The sequence below is a fragment of the Pan troglodytes genome, chromosome 9 (genome assembly GCF_028858775.2).
Source record: "Pan troglodytes isolate AG18354 chromosome 9, NHGRI_mPanTro3-v2.0_pri, whole genome shotgun sequence".
NCBI lineage: Eukaryota > Metazoa > Chordata > Mammalia > Primates > Hominidae > Pan > Pan troglodytes.
Window position 1 is genome coordinate 119,341,416 of NC_072407.2, and position 22,492 is coordinate 119,363,907.

The 22,492-nt window shown below is 48.6% G+C and overlaps 1 protein-coding gene across 50 annotated transcripts in view; it reads left to right on the forward strand.

Moving 5' to 3' along the window:
- Positions 1 to 22,492, forward strand: part of CEP164 (centrosomal protein 164) — a 128,789-nt gene that overhangs the window by 70,226 nt on the left and 36,071 nt on the right. For 31 of the 50 annotated variants that reach the window (XM_016922044.3, XM_016922051.3, XM_016922058.3 and 28 more), the window contains 7 exons: positions 10,133 to 10,240; positions 11,098 to 11,236; positions 11,826 to 12,173; positions 13,038 to 13,104; positions 14,006 to 14,128; positions 14,283 to 14,364; positions 14,497 to 15,476. In XM_016922044.3, the coding sequence (XP_016777533.2) occupies positions 10,133 to 10,240; positions 11,098 to 11,236; positions 11,826 to 12,173; positions 13,038 to 13,104; positions 14,006 to 14,128; positions 14,283 to 14,364; positions 14,497 to 14,550 (921 nt within the window). In that variant the 3' untranslated portion in view covers positions 14,551 to 15,476. Of the gene's footprint in view, positions 1 to 10,132; positions 10,241 to 10,733; positions 10,964 to 11,097; positions 11,237 to 11,825; positions 12,174 to 13,037; positions 13,105 to 14,005; positions 14,129 to 14,282; positions 15,477 to 22,492 lie in introns of those variants that run through there. The other 19 variants (XM_016922053.3, XM_063783418.1, XM_063783419.1 and 16 more) reach the window with 8 other exon arrangements.

Sequence of the window (22,492 nt, forward strand, 5' to 3'; positions counted from 1 at the left end):
ATTCAAATTATCTCCCACCAGGTCCCTCCCACAACACGTGGGAATTATGGGAGTACAATTCAAGATGAGATTTTGGTGGGGACACAGAGCCAAACCATATCATTCCACCCCTTGCCCCTCCATATCTCATGTCCTCACATTTCAAAACCAATCATGCCTTCCCAACAGTCCTCAAAGTCTTAACTCATTTCAGCATTAACCCAAAAGTCCACAGTCCAAAGTCTCATCTGAGACAAGGCAAGTCCCTTCTGCCTATGAGCCTGTAAAATAAAAAACAAGCTACTGACTTTCTAGATACAGTGGGGATACAGGCATTGGGTAAATACAGCCATTCCAAGTGGGAGAAATTGGCCAAAACAAAGGGGTTACAGGGCCCGTGCAAGTCCGAAATCCAGTGGGGCAGTCAAATTTTAAAGCTCCAAAATGATCTCCTTTGACTCCATGTCTCACATCCAGGTTACGCTGATGCAAGAGGTAGGTTCTCATTGTCTTGGGCAGCTCCACCCCTGTGGCTTTGCAGGGTACAGCAATGCAGCCAGAAGGCAAACCCTTCCCAGCTGCCTTCACAGGCTGGCATTGAGTATCTGCAGCTTTTTGAGGTGCATAGTGCCAGCTATTGATGGATCTACCATTCTGGGGGTCTGGAGGATGGTGGCCCTCTTCTCACAGCTCTATTAGGCAGTGCCCCAGTAGGGACTTTGTGTGGGGGCTCTGACCCCACATGTCCCTTCTGAACTGCCCTAGCAGAAGTTCTCCATGAGGGCCCCACCCCTGTAGCAGACTTTTGTCTGGGCATCTAGGTGTTTCCATACATCTTCTGAAATCTAGGCAGAGGTTCCCAGACCTCAGTTCTTGACTTCTGTGCAGCCGCAGGCTCAACACCACATGGAAGTTGCCAAGGTATGGGGCTTGCATCCTCTGAAACCATGGGCCAAGCTGTACCTTGCCCCGTTTTAGCAATGGCTGGAGTGGCTGGGATGCAGGGCACCAAGTCCCTAGGCTGCACACAGCATGGGGACCCTGGGGCTGGCCCATGAAACCATTTTTTCCTCCTAGGCCTCTGGGTCTGTGATGGGAGGGGCTGCCCATGAAGACCTATGACATGTCCTGGAGACATTTTCCCCATTGTCTTGGAGATTCTGCTCCTTGTTACATATGAAAATTTTTGCAGCTAGCTTGAATTTCTCCTCAAAAAATGGGTTTTTCCTTTCTTTCTTTTTATTTTTTAATTATACTTTAAGTTCTGGGATACATGTGCAGAACATGCAGGTTTGTTACATAGGTATATACGTGTCATGGTGGTTTGCTGCACCCAACAACTGGTCATCTACATTAGGTATTTCTCCTAATGCTATCCCTCCCCTAGCCCCCAACCCTGACAGGCCCCGGTGTGTGATGTTTCCTTCCCTGTGTCCATGTGTTCTCATTGTTCAACTCCCACTTATGAGTGAGAACATGCAGTGTTTGATTTTCTGTTCCTGTGTTAGTTTGCTGAGAATGATAGTTTCCAGCTTCATCCATGTCGCTACAAAGGACATGAACTCATCCTTTTTTATGGCTGCGTAGTATTCCATGGTGTATATGTGCCACATTTTCTTTATCTAGTCTATCATTGATGGGCATTTGGGTTGGTTCCAAGTCTTTGCTATTGTGAACAGTGCTGCAATAAACATATTTGTGCATGTGTCTTTATAATAGAATGGTTTATAATCCTTTGGGTATATACCCAGTAATGGGATTCCTGGGTCAAATGGTATTTCTGGTTCTAGATCCTTGAGGCATCACCACACTGTCTTCCACAATGGTTGAACTAATTTATGCTTACACCAACAGTGCAAAAGCATTCCTGTTTCTCCACATCCTCTCCCAGCATCTGTTGTTTCCTGACTATTTAATGATTGCCATTCTAACCAACGTGAGATGGTATCTCATTGTGGTTTTGATTTGCAGTTCTCTAATGACCAGTGATGATGAGCTTTTTTTAATGTGTTTGTTGGCTGCATAAATGTCTTCTTTTGAGAAGTGTCTGTTCATATCCTTTGCCCACTTTTTGATGAGGTTGTTTTTTTCTTGTAAATTTGTTTAAGTTCTTTGTAGATTCTGGATATTAGCCCTTTGTCAGATGGGTAGATTGCAAAAATTTTCTCCCATTCTGTAGGTTGCCTATTCACTCTGATGGTAGTTTCTTTTGCTGTGCAGAAGCTCGTTAGTTTAATTAGATCTCATTTGTCAATTTTGGCTTTTGTTGCCATTGCTTTTGGTGTTTAGTCATGAAGTCTTTGTCCATACCTATATCCTGAATGGTATTGCCTAGGTTTTCTTCTAGAGTTTTTATGGTTTTAGGTCTTACATTTAAGTCTTTAATCCATCTCGAATTAATTTTTGTATAAGGTGTAAGGAAGGGGTCCAGTTTCAGTTTTCTGCATATGGCTAGTCAGTTTTCACAACATCATTTATTAAATAGGGAATCCTTTCCCCATTTCTTGTTTTTGTCAGGTTTGTCAAAGATCAAATGGTTGTAGATGTGTGGCGCTATTTCTGAGGCCTCTGTTCTGTTCTATTGGCCTATATATCTGTTTTGGTACCAGTACCATGCTGTTTTGGTTACTGTAGCCTTGTAGTATCGTTTGAAGTCAGGTAGCATGATGCCTCCAGCTTTGTTCTTTTTGCTTAGGATTGTCTTGGCTATACAGGCTCTTTTTTGGTTCCATATGAAATTTGAAGTAGTTTTTTCTAATTCTGTGAAGAAAGTCAATGGTAGCTTGATGGGGATAGCATTGAATCTGTAAATTACTTTGGGCAGTATGGTCATTTTCACAATATTGATTCTTCGTATCCATGAGCATGGAATGTTTTTCCATTTGTTTTTGTCCTCTCTTACTTCCTTGAGCAGTGGTTTGTAGTTCCCCTTGAAGAGGTCCTTCACATCCCTTGTAAGTTGGATTCCTAGGTATTTTATTCTCTTTGTAGCAACTGTGAATGGGAGTTCACTCATGCTTTGGCTCTCTGTTTGCCTATTATTGGTGTATAGGAATGCTTATAATTTTTGCACATTGATTTTGTATCCTGAGACTTTGCTGAAGTTGCTGATCAGCTTAAGGAGATTTTGGACTGAGATGATGGGGTTTTCTAAATATACAGTCATGTCATCTGCAAAGAGAAACCATTTGACTTCCTCTCTTCCTATTTGAATACCCTTTGTTTCTTTCTCTTGCCTGATTGCCCTGGCCAGAACTTCCAATACTGTGTTGAATAGGAGTGGTGAGAGAGGACATCCTTGTCTTGTGCCGGTTTTCAAAGGGAATGCTTCCAGTTTTTGTCCATTCAGTATGATATTGGCTGTGGGTTTGTCATAAATAGCTCTTATTATTTTGAGATACGTTCCCTCAATACCTAGTTTATTCGAAGTTTTTAGCATGAAGGGGTGTCAAATTTTATCGAAGGCCTTTTCTGCATCTGTTGAGATAATCATGTGGTTTTTGTCATTAGTTCTGTTTATGTGATGGATTGTGTTTATTGATTTACGTATGTTGAACCAGCCTTGCATCCCAGGTATGAAGTCGACTTGATTGTGGTGGATAAGCTTTTTGATGTGCTGCTAGATTCAGTATTTTATTGAGAATTTTCACATTGATGTTCATCAGGGATATTGGCCTGAAATTTTCTTTTTTTGTTGTGTCTCTGCCAGGTTTTGGTATCAGGATGATGCTGGCTTCATAAAATGAGTTAGGGAGGAGTCCTTTTTCTATTGTTTGGAGTAGTTTCAGAAGGAATGGTACCAACTCCTCTTTGTACCTCTGGTAGAATTCGGCTTTAAATCTGTCTGGTCCTGGGCTTTTTTTGATTTGTAGGCTTTTAATTACTGCCTCAATTTCAGAACTTGTTATTGTTCTATTCAGGGATTCAACTTCTTTCTGGTTTAGTCTTGGGAGGGCATATGTGTCCAGGAATTTATCCATTTCTTCTAGATTTTCTAATTTATTTGCATACAAGTGTGTATAGTATTCTCTGATGGTAGTTTGTATTTCTGTGGGATCAGTGGTAATATTCCATTTATTATTTTTTATTGTGTCTATTTGATTATTTTCTCTTCTTTATTAGTCTGGATAGCAGTCTATCTATTTTGCTAATCTTTTCAAAGAACCAGCTCCTGGATTGATTGATTTTTTTAAAGGGTTTTTTGTGTCTCTATCTCCTTTAATTCTGCTCTGATCTTAGTTATTTCTTGTCTTCTGCTAACTTTTGAATTTGTTTCCTCTTGCTTCTCTACTTCTTTTAATTGTGGTGTTAGAGTGTCGATTTTAGATCTTTCCTGCTTTCTCCTGTGGGCATTTAGTGCTGTAAGTTTCCCTCTAAACACTGCTTTAGCTGTGTCCCAGAGATTCTGGTACATTGTGTCTTTGTTCTCATTGGTTTCAAAGAACTTACTTGTTTCTTTTCTTTTCTTTTTTTTTTTTTTGAGACAGAGTCTTGCTCTGTCACCCAGGCTGGAGTGCAGTGGCATGATCTTGGCTCACGCAAACTCTGCCTCCCAGATTCAAGCGATTCTCCTGCCTCAGCCTCCTGAGTAGCTGGGATTACAGGTGTGTGCCACCATGCCTGGTTAATTTTTGTATTTTTAGTAGAGGCGGGGTTTCACCATGTTTTTCAGGCTGGTCTCGAGCTCCTGACCTCATGATCCTCCTGGCTCGGCCTCCCAAAGTGTTGGGATTACAGGCCTGAGCCACCACGCCCAGCCTTGAGTGAGTTTCTTAATCTTGAGTTCTAATTTGATTGCACTGTGGTCTGAGAGACTGTTTGTTATGATTTCCGTTCTTTTGCATTTACTGAGGCGTGTTTTACTTCCAATTATGTGGTCAGTTTTAGAATAAGCACTATGTGGTGCTAAGAAGAATGTATATTCCATTGATTTGGAGTGGAGAGTTCTGTGGACATCTGTTAGGTCCACTTGGTCCAGAGCTGAGTTCAAGTCCTGAATATCCTTGTCAGTTTTCTGTCTCGTTGATCTGTCTAATATTGGCAGTGGGGTGTGGGAGTCTAAGTCTCTTTGTAGGTCTCAAACAACTTGCTTTATGCATCTGGGTGCTCCTGGGTGCATATATATTTTGGATAGTTAGCTCTTCTCCCTTTACCATTATGTAATGCCCTTCTTTGTCTTTTTTTATCTTTGTTGGTTTAAAGTCTGTTTTATCAGAGACTAGGATTGCAACCCCTGCCTTTTTTTGCTTTCCATTTACTTGGTAGCTATTCCTCCATCCCTTTATTTTGAGCCTATGTGTGTCTTTGCACATGACGTGGGTCTCCTGAATACAGCACACTGGTGGGTCTTGACTGTTTATGCAGTTTGCCAGTCTGTGTCTTTTAATTGGGGCATTTAGCCTGTTTACATTCAAGGCTAATATTGTTATGTGTGAATTTGATCCTGTCATTATGATGCTAGCTGGTTATTTTGCCCATTAGTTGATGCAGTTTCTTCATAGCATCGATGGTCTTTACAATTTGGCATGTTTTTGCAGTGGCTGGTAGTGGTTGTTCCTTTCCATGTTTAGTGCTTCCTTCAGGAGCTCTTGTAAGGCAGGCCTGGTGGTGACAAAATCTCTCAGCATTTGCTTGTCTGTATGGATCTTATTTCTCCTTCACTTATGAAGCTTAGTTTGGCTGGATATGAAATTCTTTTCTTTAAGAATGTTGAATATTGGCCCCCACTCTCTTCTAGCTTGTAGGGTTTCTGCAGAGAGATCCGCTGTTAGTCTGATGGGCTTCCCTTTGTGGGTAACCCGACCTTTCTCTCTGGCTGCCCTTAACATTTTTTCCTTCATTTCTACCTTGGTGAATCTGATGATTATGTGTCTTGGGGTTGCTCTTCTCGAGGAGTATCTTTGTGGTGTTCTCTGTATTTCCTGAATTTGAACGTTGGCCTGTCCTGCTAGGTTGGGGGAGTTCTCCCGGATAATATCCTGAAGAGTGTTTTCCAACTTGGTACCATTCTCCCCATCACTTTTAGGTACACCAATCAAACGTAGATTTGGTCTTTTCACATAGTCCCATATTTCTTGGAGGCTTTGCTCGTTCCTTTTCATTCTTTTTTCTCTAATCTTGTCTTCACGCTTTATTTCATTGTTAATCTTCAATCTCTGATATACTTTCTTCTGCTTGATTGATGCAGCTATTTATACTTGTATATGCTTCACAAAGTTCTCGTGCTTGTTTTTCAGCTGCATCAGGTCATTTATGTTCTTCTCTAAACTGGTTATTCTAGTTAGCAATTCCTCTAACCTTTTTACAAGATTCTTAGCTTCCTTGCATTGGGTTAGAACATGCACCTTTAGTTCAGAGGAGTTTGTTATTACCCACCTTCTGAAGCCTATTTCTGTCAGTTCGTCAAACTCACTCTCCATCCAGTTTTGTTCCCTTGCTGGCGAGGAGTTGTGATCTTTTGGAGGAGAACAGACATTCTTGTTTCTGGAATTTTCAGCATTTTTGTGCTGGTTTTTCCTCATCTTCATGGATTTATCTACCTTTGGTCTTTGATGTTGGTGACCTTCAGATGGGGTTTTTGTGTGGATGTTCTTTTTGTTGATGTTGATGCTATTCCTTTCTGTTTGTTAGTTTTCCTTCTAACAGGCCACTCTGCTGCAGGTCTGCTGGAGTTTGCTGGAGGTCTACTCTAGACCCTATTTGCTTGGATATCACCAGCAGAGGCTGCAGAACAGCAAAGATTGCTGCCTTTTCCTTCCTCTGGAAGCTTTGTCCCAGAGGGGCACCCACCAGATGCCAGCTGGAGCTCTCCTGTACGAGGTGTCTGTCGACCCCTGCTAGGTGGTGTCTCCCAGTCAGGAGGCATGGGGTCAAGGACCCACTTGAGGAGGCAGTCTGTCTCTTAGCAGAGCCCAAGTGCTGTGCTGGGAGATCTGCTGCTCTCTTCAGAGCCAGCAGGCAGGAATGTTTAAATCTGCTGAAGGTGCCCCCACAGCTGCCCCTTCCCCCAGGTGCTCTGTCCCAGGGAGATGTGAGTTTTATCTATAAACCCCTGACTGGGGCTGCTGCCTTTCTTTCAGAGATGCCCTGACCAGAGAGGAGGAATCTAGAGAGGCAGTCTGGCTACAGTGGCTTTGTGGAGCTATGGTGGGCTCCGTCCAGTTTGAACTTCCTGGTGACTTTGTTTACACTGTGAGGGGAAAACCTCAGTAATGGCAAGCCTTAGTAATGGCAGATGCCCCGCCCCCACCAAGCTTGGGCATCCCAGGTTGACTTCAGACTGCTGTGCTAGCAGCATGAATTTCAAGCCAGTGGATCTTAGCTTGCTGGGCTCTGTTGGGGTGGGATCTGGAACTAGACCACTTAGCTCCCTGGCTTCAGCCCCGTTTCCAGAGGAGTGAATGGTTCTGTCTCACTGGTGCTCCAGGTGCCACTGGGGTATTAAAAAAACTCCTGCAGCTAGCTCAGTGTCTGCCCAAATGACTGCCCAGTTTTGTGCTTGAAACCCAGGGCCCTGGTGGTGTAGGCACCCAAGGGAATCTCCTGGTCTGCAGGTTGCAAAGACTGTGGGAAAAGCGTAGTATCTGGGCCGGAATGCACTGTCCCCCAAGTCACAGTCCTTCGTGTCTTCCCTTGGCTAGGGGAGGGAGTTCCCTGACCCCTTGTGCTTCGTGGGTGAAGCGACGCCCACCTTGTTTTGGCTCACCCTCCATTGGCTGCACCCACTGTCTAACCAGCCCCAGTGAGATGAGCTGGGTACCTCAGTTAGAAATGCAGAAATCACCTGCCTTCTGCGTTGATCTTGCTGGGAGCTGCAGACTGGAGCTGTTCCTATTCCCATCTTGCCAGCCACTCCAGGGTTTTTCTTTTCTACTGCATCATCAGGCTGCAAATTTTCTGAACTTTTATACTCTGTTTCTCTTTTAAAATGAAATGCTTTTAACAGCACCCAAGTCACCTTTTGAATGCTTTGCTGCTTAGAAATTTCTTCTGCCAGAGACACTAAATCATCTCTCTCAAGTTCAAAGTTCCACAAATCTCTAGGGCCGGAGCAAAATGCTGCCAGTCCCTTTGCTAAAACATAACAAGAGTCACCTTTGCTCCAGTTCCCAACAAGTTCCTCATCTCCATCTGAGACCACCTCAGCCTGGACCTTATTGTTCATATCACTATCAGCATTTTTATCAAAGCCATTCATCAAGTCTCTAGGAGGTTCCAAACTTTCCCACATTTTCCTGTCTTCTTCTGAGCCCTCCAAACTGTTCCAGCCTCTGCCTGTTACCCATTTCCAAAGTTGCTTCCACATTTTTGGGTATCTTTTCAGCAACACCCCACTCCTGGTACCAACTTACTGTATTAGTCTGTTTTCATGCTGTGGATAAAGACGTACCTAAAACTGGGAAGAAAAAGAGGTTTAATTGAACTTACAGTTCCACTGGGGAAATGATTCTGGGGAAGCCTCAGAATCATGGCGGGAGGCAAAAGGCACTTCTCACACGGTGGTGGCAAGTAAAAATGAGGAAGAAGCAAAAGCAGAACCCCTGATAAGCCCATCAGATCTCGTGAGACTTATTCACTATCACGAGAACAGTATGGGGGAAATGGCCCTCATGATTCAGATTATTTCCCTTCAGGTCCCTCCCACAACACATGGGAATTGTGGGAGTACAGTTCAAGATGAGATTTGTGTGGAGACACAGAGCCAAACTGTATCAATAACCATTTATAATGTGCAAGGCAGTAGTAATAGTCCCATTTTCCTGGTGAAGAGTACGACTAATGTTTAGTACTTTCAAACCCAGTGCTTTGCCTTTCCATTCTGTCACACTAAAGACTTCGTTCGTGCATGAAAGTCTTTTGAACACACTTAGCAAAAGGCTTTGAGTTACTTACCCACCCTGCTTCTCTGATAGCCTAATTTGCAATGAAAAGGCAGATACTTCATTATTATTAGTTGGGATCACAGATCTTTGACCAGTTGAGGGTCCTGGCAAGGTGAGCTCTCTTGGATCACCTGGGCCCTTAGAAATCTGATGGTGCTCAGCCAGGCGCAGTGGTTCATGCCTGTAATCCCAGCACTTTGGGAGGCCAGGGCGGGTGGATCACGAGGTCAGGAGTTCAAGACCAGACTGACCAACATGGTGAAACCCCATCTCTACTAAAAATTAAAAAATTAGCTGGGTGTGGTGGTGCACGCCTGTAATCCCAGCTACTCAGGAGGCTGAGGCAGGAGAATTGCTTGAACCCAGGAGGAGGTGGAGGTTGCAGTGAGCCGAGATTGCGCCACTGGACTCCAGCATGGGTGACAGAGCGAGACTCTATTTCAAAAAAAAAGAAAAGAAATGGTGTTTCTGATGGTGTTCAGAACTGGTAAGGGGCTCAGGCCCTGATGGCCCCTAGGACTGGCTTGGGGTCAGCAGAGAGCAAGGGGCTGGAACAGACAGAGGGGCAGCTTCCCAGGGTTATATACATGCTGCCCACGACCCTGTCATTGCTCTGCTTAACCCCTCTCAACCATGGTGGTGGTGGTGATGAGAGTAATCATAATTGGAGCAGTGATAATAATAACCATTTGCGGCTGATGTGGTGGCTCATGCCTGTAATCCCAGTGCTTTGGGAGGCTGAGGCTGGAGGATCACTTGATTTTGAGACCAGCCTGGCCAACGTTGCAAAGCTCTGTCTCTACAGAAAAAAAAAAAAAAAAAAAAAAGGAGAAAAAAAGAAAAAAAATAGCCAGGTGTGGTGGCACACATCTGTAGTACCAGCTACTTGGGAGGCTGAGGTGGGAGGATTGCCTGAGCCCAGGAAGTTGAGGCTGCAATGAGTTGTATGTAATCAGGCCACTGCACTCCAGCCTGGGTGATGGTGAGACCTCATCTCTAAAAACAATAATCATAATAAATAATAACCATTTGCTTAACAGTAACCATTTGAGAGTTTTTAAGGTGTGGGCATGGTGTTAAGCATGTAACATAGTAACATACTCTTTCTCTTGTAATTCTCACGACCCTATGAAAAGTCATAGTTCTCTTTTCCAGATGAGAAAGCAGACTACAGTAATTTGTTCAAGATCACCCAGTCAGCAAATGGCAGGGTTGGGACTCCAGCGTCTGTGTGGGTAGTCATTTCTCCTCTGTTTTCTCCTTGGCTGCAGGAGACCAGGCACCTGGATGAGATGAAGTCGGCCATGCGGAAAGGCCACAACCTGCTGAAGAAGAAAGAGGAGAAGCTGAATCAGCTGGAGTCCTCTCTTTGGGAAGAGGTGCAGCCCCATGTCCACATAGTCCAGTGGGCCCTGGCCTTCCTCTTCTGTTCTTGGGATTGGGTTGAGTTCTTTGGTCCTGCATCAGGGGGAGTTGGGCCTCCAGGGCCCAGGATTGGGCAGTAGGCTTGTCTACTGGCTGATGAAGGTGGCAGTGGCTTCAATTCTGAGTTTGTTGAAGACACCTGTGGGTTTGGATACCTGTGCTGAATGGTCTGGAATATACCTGGAACCTCTTGCTAAAGGTGCCTGAGAAGAGGGCCAAGCCCTTACCCTGCCCTGGTCCCTAAGGAGAGGTGTGACCAGGGTGTCAGGAATGGACACACATGATAGGTTTTCCTACCTGCCTTGGGACCTTGTGGACTTTCTCCTAGATGTCTGAGGCTTAGGTGTAGCCGGGGAGGCTTAGGTGGAGTAACACTGCAGGGAGAGCTTACTGGGAAGGGTGGTGGGGGTCTGTGTGGACCTGATGGCACTGTTGTCTCTGTCTCAGGCATTTGGGACATATGCTGAGCCTTGCCTCCCTCCCACCCTGCTGTGAGGCAGCCTGTGTGATTTGCTTCGCCCAGGGTACCTGGTGGAACTCTGGGCCCCAGAGGAGTCTACTCACCAAGTCCTCAGTTCCCACACGTCACAAGGGCGACAGCCTACATACCACCTTGAATTTGTAGCAACAAAATTGCTAGGAGAACAAATGGAGATGGCCATATTTCATGGATTTGCGTAAGAAAACCAGCTTAAAGACAAAACATAAAGAAGAACTTAGCTCAGTGTCCCAGCCACTTCCTAGGAAGGAAAAAGGAAGGGTAGGAAGCACGCGGGAGGGGTGGGTCATAACTGCTGACTTTACCCCGCAGGCCTCAGATGAGGGCACTCTGGGAGGATCCCCCACCAAGAAGGCAGTAACCTTCGACCTCAGTGACATGGACAGCCTGAGCAGTGAAAGTTCTGAATCTTTTTCCCCGCCTCACCGTGAGTGGTGGCGGCAGCAGAGGAGTGAGTGGGGGAGATGCGGGGTGAGGACCATGGTATCCATGGAATGGGAGGAACTTGGGGAATAGAAGAAGAGCTGTCTTCCCTCAGCCCTGCAGAGGGAGGCCTCTGTGAGCCGGTGTCTGGACTAGGTGCTCGGTCAGTGCTGGGAAGGAATCAGGCCATCTAAGTTTGCCAGCACGTGGGGCTGAAAGGTCAGGGAAGCCCTCTGAATGCTGCAGAGCACTCTACGGTGTGACCACTGGCCTTGCTGGCCTCTTCTCTTCCAGGGCCTCCTTGAGGAGGCTTTTCTCTCTCAGCTGCCCTGGCCTGTATGTGACAGAAGGGCCCTCTCACCTTCCTTCTCTCTGGGGTCCTGGGCCCTTCACCCAGCGCCTTGCCCTGGAAACCTGTTTCTCATGGCCAGCTTCTCACTTGCACTGTCTGGAACACAGAAGCCCTGCCATCCCTGACCCCCTCATAAGGTTGAGGGGCTGTTGTCTGGAGAAGCAGGGAGGGGTGGCCAGTAGGGTCCTCCATGACAGCTGTGTCTGCGAATGGTCCAGGGTCCTGAGCTTGAGTCCCTTCCCACCATCCACCTCTTTTCTTTCAGTCGACTCAACCCCGAGTCTCACCTCCCACAAGATCCACGGGCTTAGCCACTCCCTCCGGCAGATCAGCAGTCAGCTGAGCAGTGTCCTCAGCATCCTGGACAGCCTCAACCCTCAGTCGCCGCCGCCGCTTCTCGCCTCCATGCCAGCCCAGCTCCCTCCCCGGGACCCTAAGAGCACCCCCACCCCCACCTACTATGGCTCCCTGGCCAGGTTCTCAGCCTTATCATCTGCTACACCCACGTCCACCCAATGGGCCTGGGATTCAGGGCAGGGGCCCAGGCTCCCCTCTTCTGTGGCTCAAACGGTGGACGACTTCCTGTTGGAGAAGTGGCGCAAGTATTTTCCATGTAAGCCCCACTCTGGGTGGAGCCTTCCCACCTGCCTCCTCCTCCTCCTCTTCCTTCCTTTTCTTCTGCCCTCTTTCTCCTGCTCCTTTTTTCCTCTTCCTCTTTTGCATTCCTTTGCCACACCTCTCCTCCCCCAACGTTGCCATAGTCCATTGGTCCATTGACTCTACCTGTGGGTCCCTGGGGAAGGAGACATTGCAGGTGGCCCTGCAGCCAGGAGTTCTATGGGTTGGGACGGTTTAGATGGAGCCTGGCTGACTGGGGCCTTTATTATGGATTCTGGAGCTCAGCAGAACCTAAAAGGTCATTGTTGTCATTATCTTAATAGCTACCATCTTGTGCAATACATGATGAGCCAAGCACTTTATATATATTTTTTCATTTAGTTCTTAATTCTCTGAGGTAGTAATTATTTATCCCCATTTTACAGATGAGGAAACTGAGTTTCAGAGAGTTTAAGTAGTATGCTCCAGGGTACCCAGTGAGTGAGTAACAAACTCAGTTGTGACCCCATGTCTCTGTGACTCCAGGATTCTGCTTGGAACCTCTTGGCTGTGTGGCTAATTCTTGCTTCTGAGCCAGGTGGCCTCCCCGGGTCTCAGCCCTGCTGAGGATTATGAAAAGCCATAAAACACAAGGCATTTGAGGGAAAACAAAATATCTTCTTTCTGCCCTAACCCAAATTGAAAAGTAGATTAAGTTTTAAAAATAAAAGAAATAGGACCATTCCTATCTCTCACCTGTCTCTGGCCTCCAGCCACTGAAGCTTTTCCTTTTATTGTTTATTCTGGGGAGGCAAGAGGTGCTGGTGGGCAGGGTGGTGACCACTGCCCATTTCTGAGTCCTGTCCCCATGCTCTTCCAGCTGGCATCCCGCTGCTCAGCAACAGCCCCGCCCCGCTGGAGAGCAGGCTGGGTTACATGTCTGCCAGGTGAGCTTCCCTGGGGGCTGGTTGGGGTGGAACGTCATAGTCGAGCTGCTCACTGTGCCTCCCTGGGCAGGTGGACCTCTGAGGGGAGCAGACCTCCTGGTCTTACCCCAAGAAATCAGGCAGGCCTCTAGTCCACAGAGCTGTCCCCACTTGCCTGGGTCTGAGGCGCCCCTCCATGACCAGGGGAAAGTCAAGTTCACACCGCCAAGGTCCCAGTGGGGAAGGGCTGGGCTTACCCTGCCAACCCCCTGAGGAAGCTGCCCTCTGGCCCCTGTGGGGAGGAGTCAGCCCCTGGTGGGACCCTGCCCCCGCCCCTCCCTCTAGCCCCTCCAGCCCCGGAGTCTGGCCTTTGTCTTTGCCCTTGAGCTCTTGTTTGCTTCCTGTGGCTCCCTTATTCCCCCAGTCCTGCTGAGCAACATCTGGAGTGAGAGGGACACCCTGTGGAGGAGACAGACGGGCAATTATTTAAACCTGTTATTAATTTTCCATTCATCTCATTCCTTGCCAAATGTTTTCCCCTCTCCCTCCCTTAGGCAGCTAACAGTGAGTACCCCCCACCAACCCTTTGGCCAACTTGAGAGCTGATGCTGGCCAAGGATTGAGTTGACAGAGGGGAGCGCTTTGCTGATGAGATTGGCGGGAGCAGGCAGATGTGGGAGCCCAGAGCCTTGTATCAGTAGCACCCAGCAAGGGGGCAGAGGGCCTCCACCACCTTCCCGTTTGGGAACTATTCTGGAGGGGCAGATGTTTTGAAGCTTTGAATTGCTAGGGACCTCGGAGAAGCTGCTCTGGTAGCTGAGAGAAAGAGGGAGGAGGCGACAGATGTGATGGCCTCTGTGCATCCTCTGTCACTTCCGTGCTTCCTCTCTCCCCTCCCCCATGCTCTCCTCTTCCTTCCCAGTGAGCAGCTCCGGCTCCTACAGCACTCCCATTCCCAAGTCCCTGAGGCGGGCAGCACCACCTTTCAGGGCATAATTGAGGCCAACCGGAGGTGGCTGGAACGTGTCAAGAATGACCCCAGGTTGTATCCTTTTACCTGGTTCCCAAACTGGGCTGGGCTGTGGGGCCTGTGCTTGGGCCCTGAGGGGCTGAGGAGGATCCTGTTCAGCCTTTGACCCTTTCATGGCCCCTGCCTGGCTATGCCCAGCGACGGCAGTTTTCCTTCACCTTGTGGCCAGACCTCTCTTCTCTTCAACACCCAAGCCAAAAGCTACTTTGAGCCTCCTGCAGCTGGGCCTTGATGAGCACAACAGAGTGAAGGTATATCGCTTCTGAGGCCCTGAGCAGGGGCTTGGGGCAGCCCAGCCTCTCCTCCACCCAGACCAAGTGCCTGAGGAGCTGCCTGCCTTCTTCAATCTGAGAAAGCACCCTCCTTCCCCTTTTGACTTGCAGGAGCCACCAGGGACCAGGGGGTTGAGTGGAACAGTAAAGCCACACATTCTGTGACTATATAACCTATCTCGGGCTAAAATGTGTGGACTTGTACGAGCTCTTGTCATTGACATGGCAAGCTGATGGTGTGTGGTGGCTGCGGGGGTATCAGGGCCAGGAGCCCTTTGGGAGGAAGGGAGGCGTTAGAGGAGCTGCCTTCGGAGGCTCAGGGAGTCCGTTTGGAGCTGGTTGTTTCCTTGGCCCTGCAGCGCACTGCTCGGGCTCCCAAGGAGGTTGTGTGTATGGTTCTTAGTTCATCAGGACAAAGACCCCCAGCATGTGTGTACCCTGGGACCCGGTTTCTCTGGGACAACATCTATCTCCAATACCTCAGCCTCAGATCAGACCCTTTCTTTTTTGTCTTTCTTCTCTTAATTTTTAAATGCCTCTTTTCTTGAGCATTCCATCTCTCTTTTTGACTCTCTCAGGATTGGGCTTAGCTGTCCAGAGCCCTGCCGGAGGGTGCTGGGGGCTGTCCCTCTGCAGGCACTGTGTTTTCCTCGGGGGCTGTCCTCAGAACACCCCTCCTGCTCCCTGGGCCTCCTCAGGGAGCCATTTCAGCTGGAGTCTCAGGTCTCAAACACAGCTTCTCCGGGAGGCCAAAAAAAGACTGGGATGGCTTCTGGTCCTCATGACGGCTTTTATCCTCCTGGGACACTTTGGGTATATTCATGGGCATCGTTTCCATCTGTCTTTTCTACCTGTGCCACCCCTGCCCTGATTCCACGGCTGCCTCAGGCAGGCAGGCAAGGGGCTAGGCCGGTGCCCGGCCCTGGCAGCAAGGGGTCTTTGTGCAGTTGGAGATGCTGCCGTTGTGGCAGAGCGTCCTGCAGCCCCGCTTCCATCAGCAGGCTCTGGGGTGGGGGCTTTGCAGGGGATGCTCTCTGATGTTTGTTCCGTTGTTTAAATAAAATGCACTTATTTTTGTTTTTTTTTTGCAAGCTGTGGGGTTGCCCTTGCTTCTCTGACACACAAATTAACTCCTTCCGTCCTCCAACTCATTTCGTGGTCATGGAATAAGAAACTAAGATCCAACTGGCTGTTGATCTCCTCAGATGCCTTTTAAGCATCAGCCCACTACATAGAAAACTCCGTTTCATCATATGTGCTTTGGGAATAGCTTATGTGGTGCACCAACTCTAGTGATAATCCTGGGTATTTTCTGCATCATTTAAATCTCTGCAGGTCCATTTTCTACAAGGCAGTCATGTAGAATGTGTCTCCTTCTTTTGGGAGGCCTTTGCCTCCTTCCTGAGAAGGGAGGAAGGAAAAATGAATATTCATAGAACACTGCCCTATGTAGTATCTGATTTTATCATCGCAACAATGTAGATATTGATATAGATATTTTCTGCTCTGTTTTTATGGACGAGGAAACCAAGGCTTAGAGAACCTTTACATGCCTGGGGTCCCCAGTAAAGTAGCTGAGCTCCCTACATGTGCAGTGTCCCCACACTCCATCCCTGCACCCCCAGAGCGCCGTCTTCCCTACTACCAGTCCTTGGGAAGTGCTGAATTCGCCATCTCTCCCTTTGCCCCTTCACAGCTCTCCCTCCTACCAGCTGGAGACCCATGGTGCCATTTCCCAAAGGCTGATTGGTGTTTTCCCCATGCAGACAAATGGAAGATGAGTCCCCCAAAGTCCCTAAGCTGGCAAAGTTAGCTGGGTTTTTCTGCTCTGGCGGTGTGAACAGCCTAAATACAGTCTTGGATTTGTAGCAACAGAATTTCTAGGAGAGCAAACCAAGATGGCCACATGACATGGATTTGTGTGAGAAAACCAACCTAAGGACAAAGCATGCAAAATAACCCAGTTCTGTGTCCTAGCCACTTTCTGGGGGGAAGGAAGAAAGGAAAGAAGGGAGGGAAGGAGAAGCAAGCTAACATTTGTTGAGTGCTTTGTGCCAGGTGCTTTTCATATGTTATTGTTTATAATCTTATGATGTTAGTGTTCTTATTTCATCCATGAGGTCACTTAGGCTCAGAGAGGTGAAATCACTATAGCCCAATATCATACAGCGAATGACCCAGTATTTGAACCCAGATCTCTGAAAGTCAAGATTTGTGAACCAGGCTCTGCTGTGTCAGCATCTCCTATCCTCCTCCTGGCACACAGAACAGTCCTGTCCAGCTTGGTTTGAAGACCTGGGTTGCAGGAAGGGGGTAGCTTCTAGCTGGCGGAAAACCTTCTTGGGTTAGGGTTTACAAAGGGACTTTTTCAGAAGATTCCAAAATTGTCCCATCCCTCCTCTCATGGGTTTTAGCATCTAGCTGGGGAGACTAGAATCATAGACGTTTGGAGCTGAAAGGAGCCATTGAGTCTGTTTGGACTGCTGTGACAAAATACCATCAACCAGGTAGCTTTTAAACAACAACAATTTATTTCTCACAATTCTGGAGGCTGAAAATCCAAGATCAAGGTGTTGACAAATTCGGTGTATGGTGAGCGGTTTCTAGTTCCTAGAGGGCACCTTCTGCGTCCTCACCTAGTAGAAGTGTAGGACTCTTGGCTCCTTAAGCCCCTTCTGAGGGCACTAATCCCAGTCATGAGGGCTGCACCTTCACATCCGAATCGCCTCCCCAAAGGCCCCACCTCCTCATATCATCACACTGGGGATTGGGTTTCATCATAGGAATTGGGGTCCATAGCGGGGCCTTATGGATTACTTCAGGTTTTGCAGTAGAGGAAATGGCCTAGAGAGGCTACATGAGGTGCCCCAAGTTGCAGCCACAGTGGAAGAGGTGGGAGTAGAACCAGTGTCCTAACTTCCTGGCCTGGGGCTTCAGAAAAGAGTTTTTTTTTTTTTTTTTTTAAAGGATATTCTTAGACTATATGTTCACATGACTCGATATTCGAATGATACAAAAGTCACTCCATGAGTTATCTAGTGCTCCCCATTGAAGGTAAAAAATACTACCAGTTCTTTCTGGAGATTTTATGCAAATAAAAAGAAGGGACACTTATGATTCTCTTCCCTATTACTGGTGGAGTATGGGTCACTCCTAATGTAGGATGGGACGATTGCCCCAAGCTCTGTCGTGAGTGGTTGATTGACGGTTTTCTTAAGGGAACAATGCTGGGAAAGATGATAGGCGCCCCCCACTGACCCCTCCCACCTCCCTGCCCCTCCAGTAAACTCCCACACAAAATAGCAGTATGAGGTGTGGGGAAATAATCTTGGCCTCCGTCCTGGGTTTACTTTTGACTCTGCCACCTACAAGCTGTCACCTGAACAAGTCTTTTCCGTTCCTGTGTCTTCCCTGGTCACAAGCTCTAAGCCTGAACCCACACTCTGGGAATGAAACAGGGTAGCGGCCTCTGCTTCAGCAACTCTGAGGGGTCTACCTTGGGTGGGGAGTTGGCCTCATCCAGAGGGCTGCTGGAGGGCCAAGACAAGGCTCTGGTGGGGAGGTGTGCTGAGAGGGGATTGCTGATCCCACCACCAGCTTTTTTGGGGGAGGTGGGGAAGTGATGGTTAAAAAATGGAGTTCCTGCTATCAGCCATGTCCTGATGAATTGGAAAGTCCCCTTCTTTCTCCTTTCCTCTTGCATCTCCTGCCTGCTTCCCCTGCCTGCCCTCCCGTGACATGTGCCCTCTCCAGCAGCTATGTCACACAGCACCCCAAGGGAAGGGCAGTGTAACGCTCTTTTCCATGATGGACTACCACAGCCAGAGGAAGACAGGCCTTCCCTTCTTTTCTAGTTTTTTCTGGTTTGAAAACAAGGCACTCTTATTTTCCCCTTCCAAGAAACTGGTGGTTCACACGGGCCAGCACACACATTATCAAAGACCTAGTTTGTTTCTAGTAAATGAGTCCATTGAAGTGGGAGCCTTGGCCGGGCAAGGTGGCTCACACCTGTAATCCCAGCACTTTGGGAGGCCGAGATGGGTGGATTGGGATCGAGACCATCCTGGTCAACATGGTGAAACCCTGTCTCTACTAAAAATAGAAAAATTAGCTGGGCGTGGTGACACAGACCTGTAGTCCCAGCTACTCAGGAGGCTGAGGCAGGAGAATCGCTTGAACCTGGGAGGCGGAGGCAACAGTGAGCCGAGATTGCGCCACTGCACTCCAGCCTGGGCGACAGAGTGAGACTGTCTCTCCAAAAAAAAAAAAAAAAAAAAAAAAAAAAAAAAAAAAAAGAAAAGAAAGAAAATAAATGAAATGGGAGGCTTAATTTATTTGAGACATATCACAGCTACCCTGAAAGAAGGAGAGAGGTGCTGGTGCCCTGCAGTGATAAGCACTCCTCACATCACAGTAGGGTTGAGGAGACGGCAGACATTTGTAAATATGAGTCTTTGTAATTTAGAATCTGCCAACATTTTTTATCAGGTGGGAGGAGAGGAAATGGCCACAGGCGAACACACACGCACACACCCCATAGCGCGCTTAGCTCCATTGTGGGTTAGAAAGTCCATGTCTTACATTGAGTAGAACCTCAGCTCTTGGTTTTGGGGTCATATTGCACTGTCCCCATCAAACTTATCACCCTGATTGTTGTCAGTGCTTTTAGAAGATGTAGTAGCATTTCTTCTAGAGAGGGTGTAGGAGTCTCCTTCTTGCCCAGCAGCCCTCAAAGTCCTGATCCCCCTTCCCTATGGGGCCCTACGAAGGCACACTCCCTGGAGAGTTCAATAGTTTCTTCTCTCCCTTTCCAGGGTCTCTGAGGCTAGTGTGACTGTTGAGAGGCTCCCAGCCATGCTCTCTCTGACCCTCAGGCTTGGGTTGGGATCCCAGCGCTCCTTGAAATAGAGCAAAAGATGATGGGTTGCAGAGTGTCTGTGGAGGTGCTGGTGCCTGAGAGCATAACAATAGAACAGGCTCCTGCACATAACCTTTGGGATGGACCCATGGCCCCAGTTTGGAGGCGAGGGTTAGGACAAGATGGCCCTGAAGGAAGGATTGCCTCCCATCTTCCTTGGTTGGGTCAAATCAGCTGGTTAATGTCCTCTCCCTTTTGATTTTTCTGGAAAGACCCATATCACTTTCATCCAAATCCATATGTCAGTTGTTTCCCCCTGGCCCTGACCTCTGATCAGATAGGGGGACTGGATCTGGATCATTGGGATGATTGATCTGGAGCTGGGAGACAGCTGCTGTTTCATTAAGTCAGCTCAGCCATAGCCCCCACCCTGGAAACCTTACTGTCTCTCCAGCAGCCTTCTAACTCTTCAGGGAGGGCCCTTTGGTCTGTGATGAAATGGTTTGTGGGTGGGCAGCACGCCTGGGAGGGGCTGCCTCCATCTCCAGGAAGCACAGCTCCTCTCCCGGCTCGGGCAGGATGGGGTGCAGGTAGTGCTCTCCTAGTTTTAAAAATTCTAGGATAGGAGAGGTCAGTCTGCCTCATGGCTTTTGCTCTGTGGGGTAGAGCAGAGGGCATTGGAGACATTTCTGATTGTCCCTGCTGAAGAGAGGGATACCTGTTCTTGGGAGGTAAGAAGCAGAGGGACAGTTTGGTGAGTCTCACTCTCAGGGTTAAAAGCAGGGAGGCTATGAATCGAACAAGGATTTCCACATTATCCTTTATAAAGAGGTTGTGAGGATGCAAGAAGTCCTTAGAACAGTGTTCAGCACATAGTAAGGCCTCAATAAATGTGAGCTGTTGGTATTGCCGTTGCCCTGGCCAGGGAAGTCGGGAACCAGGACGGAGACTCTGCAACCTGTGTGACTTCCCATGAGTAACCGCAAAAGTCTTGGACACAGAGGACAAGACAGGTGGCAAAGAAAACGCTTGCTGGGGGATTGTGTTCCTCTTCATGGCCAGTTGTATGTGAGAGGGAGAGAGAGAGGGAAGTGGAAAGTTTAGGACCTGGGGCCAGCAGGCAGGAGGCAGAGCAGAGCCTGTCAGGCTTGAGACGGTGCCCTAGGTTGGAGTACAGGACGGTCTCCTGGGGTTCCCCACGAGGAGCCGACGCCTACCCGCTGCATGGACCTTGGAGACTGAGAAAATAGGCTCCACCGCTCTCTAGTGACCCGTCCCCCTGTAGGGTCACTGCTGGGGCAGCTTAGGCACTAGGCCTGGAAAGGGGCAAAGGTAGGGAATGGAGCTGGGACTCTCTTGGATTACCTATTATGTTAGGCTGGCTTCAAGGCTCTATCTCATGCCTCCAAAAGACCTAGGCTCAAATTCCGACCCCCAGGCGCTAGTGGAGTATCTTTGGGAAATGATCCTCTGCCTAAGCCTCAGTTTCCTTATTTGTATAATGGAGCAGAAGATACCACACACACACAGAGGGTGAATGAAATAACCTAGGACAAGTACTTTGGGTGAAGCACCTTGTAAACTACAGAGTGTTGTGGAAATGCAAGTGTTTGTTGAACCTCTGCTTGAATGCCTCCAAGGACAAGGTGCTCATCACCCCTGAGGTAGCCAGTCCTGCTGTTGAGCAGTTCTGAACTGGCTGAGGGGGAGTCTTCTCTTACAGTTCTGCTGTGGACTCGCACAGAAAAAAATGTCCCTCTACTTCTTCCACATGATAGAATGAAATAGGGTCACAGAACCCTCTCCCGTCCGCTGCTTGTCCCCCTTATGAACATACATGAGTGTATGCACACGCAGGGGTTAAAGTGTAGTGCATGCACATTTGGATTCTCACAGGGCCTCTTACTAATAAAGTAGCCTCTGTTTGCTTACTACCAGCCAGTGCAAAGGCCTTTACCTATCTACAGCTCTCAAAGATCCTCATAGCAATCTTATGAGGTAGACAATGATCTCCACTTTACAAGATGAAAAAAGAAAGCGAGAGAGCCTTGGAAGGTTAAGCTAGTAGGTTGCAGAATGAGAGTGCAAACCAATGGCCTGTAGTGCAGTTGTTCACGTAGGCACTTGTGTGGACAGTGCACACCCTCATGAGTATGCGCCCTCCCTCCTGGCACAGGGATTGGAGGGCGAGGTTGGGGGCTGAGAAGGAGGTCCGGGGCAGCCTCTTTCTTCATGTGAAGAGGGAAGGTCTCCCCAGGGAAGGCCTTCTGCTCTACCTACCCTTTCTCCTCCTCCTACGTGCTCTCTTCGGCTTCAGAGGCCGGCAGAGTCTGACTAAAGGCAAGACAGCGGTGGTGCCTTCAAATAAATAGCTGTTGTCTCATCCTCAGCCCCATTTCCTCTCGGAGAAAGTTGTCAGGCCCTGGGGCCACAACAGCATCCACTCTGTTGTAGCTACAAAGAGAAGATGGTAAGGGCAGTGCCTGAGTGCTCCCCTCCTCAGAAACCTCCTCCTGGGAGCAGTCAGACAGACCTGTGGCTCTGCCATTGACCACCTCTGTGCTCTGGACAAGTGACTGTCCAGCGACTCAGCGTCGGTGTCTTCATCTGAGAATGAGCTCATTCCATGCACCCTGGAACATCTGCTGGGCTGCCTGTTCTCCTCACCCCATGCCCCCAGCGCCTGAGAAGTGCCAAGCACACAGTAGACCTCCCTAAGCAGTAGGTATTCCTGCACCCAAGGCCCGTGATGAATTCCCTCCCACTCCCTGGCATTGCGGACCCTACCCTTTTCTTAAGCTCTGCCCAGGGACACCCTGAAGCCCTACAACGGCCCTACCTCCTAAAAGGAATCCCTGCTTGGCTCGAGGGCGATCTGACCCAGGCGGTTCCTTGGAGTCTGGGCTGGGCTGCGGTGACACCCCTGGTGCCCCAAAATCCACCGTGCACTCCTCTAGTCTCTGAATCCCCATGGAGGGGTGTCAGAGCCTGGCAGGCGTGGGACCTGTGCCTCCTGGGGAAGAAGGAGGCTGAGGTGGGCAGGACCCAGGGTGTCAGGCAGAGTCAGACACTGTAGAAATGCCTGGGGGAGGGTGGGGATGGGAGACTTGTAGTCTAAGCTTGCGGGACCTGCCGAGTCCCCTCTCCCTTGGTGTTGCCGACAGAGCCCCACGGTGGCTGGGGGCCTGGTTTCATGCGGGGCGTTGGTCTGAGGCGGCTGACCGCAGTGGTGGCTGATGGTGGCTGCCC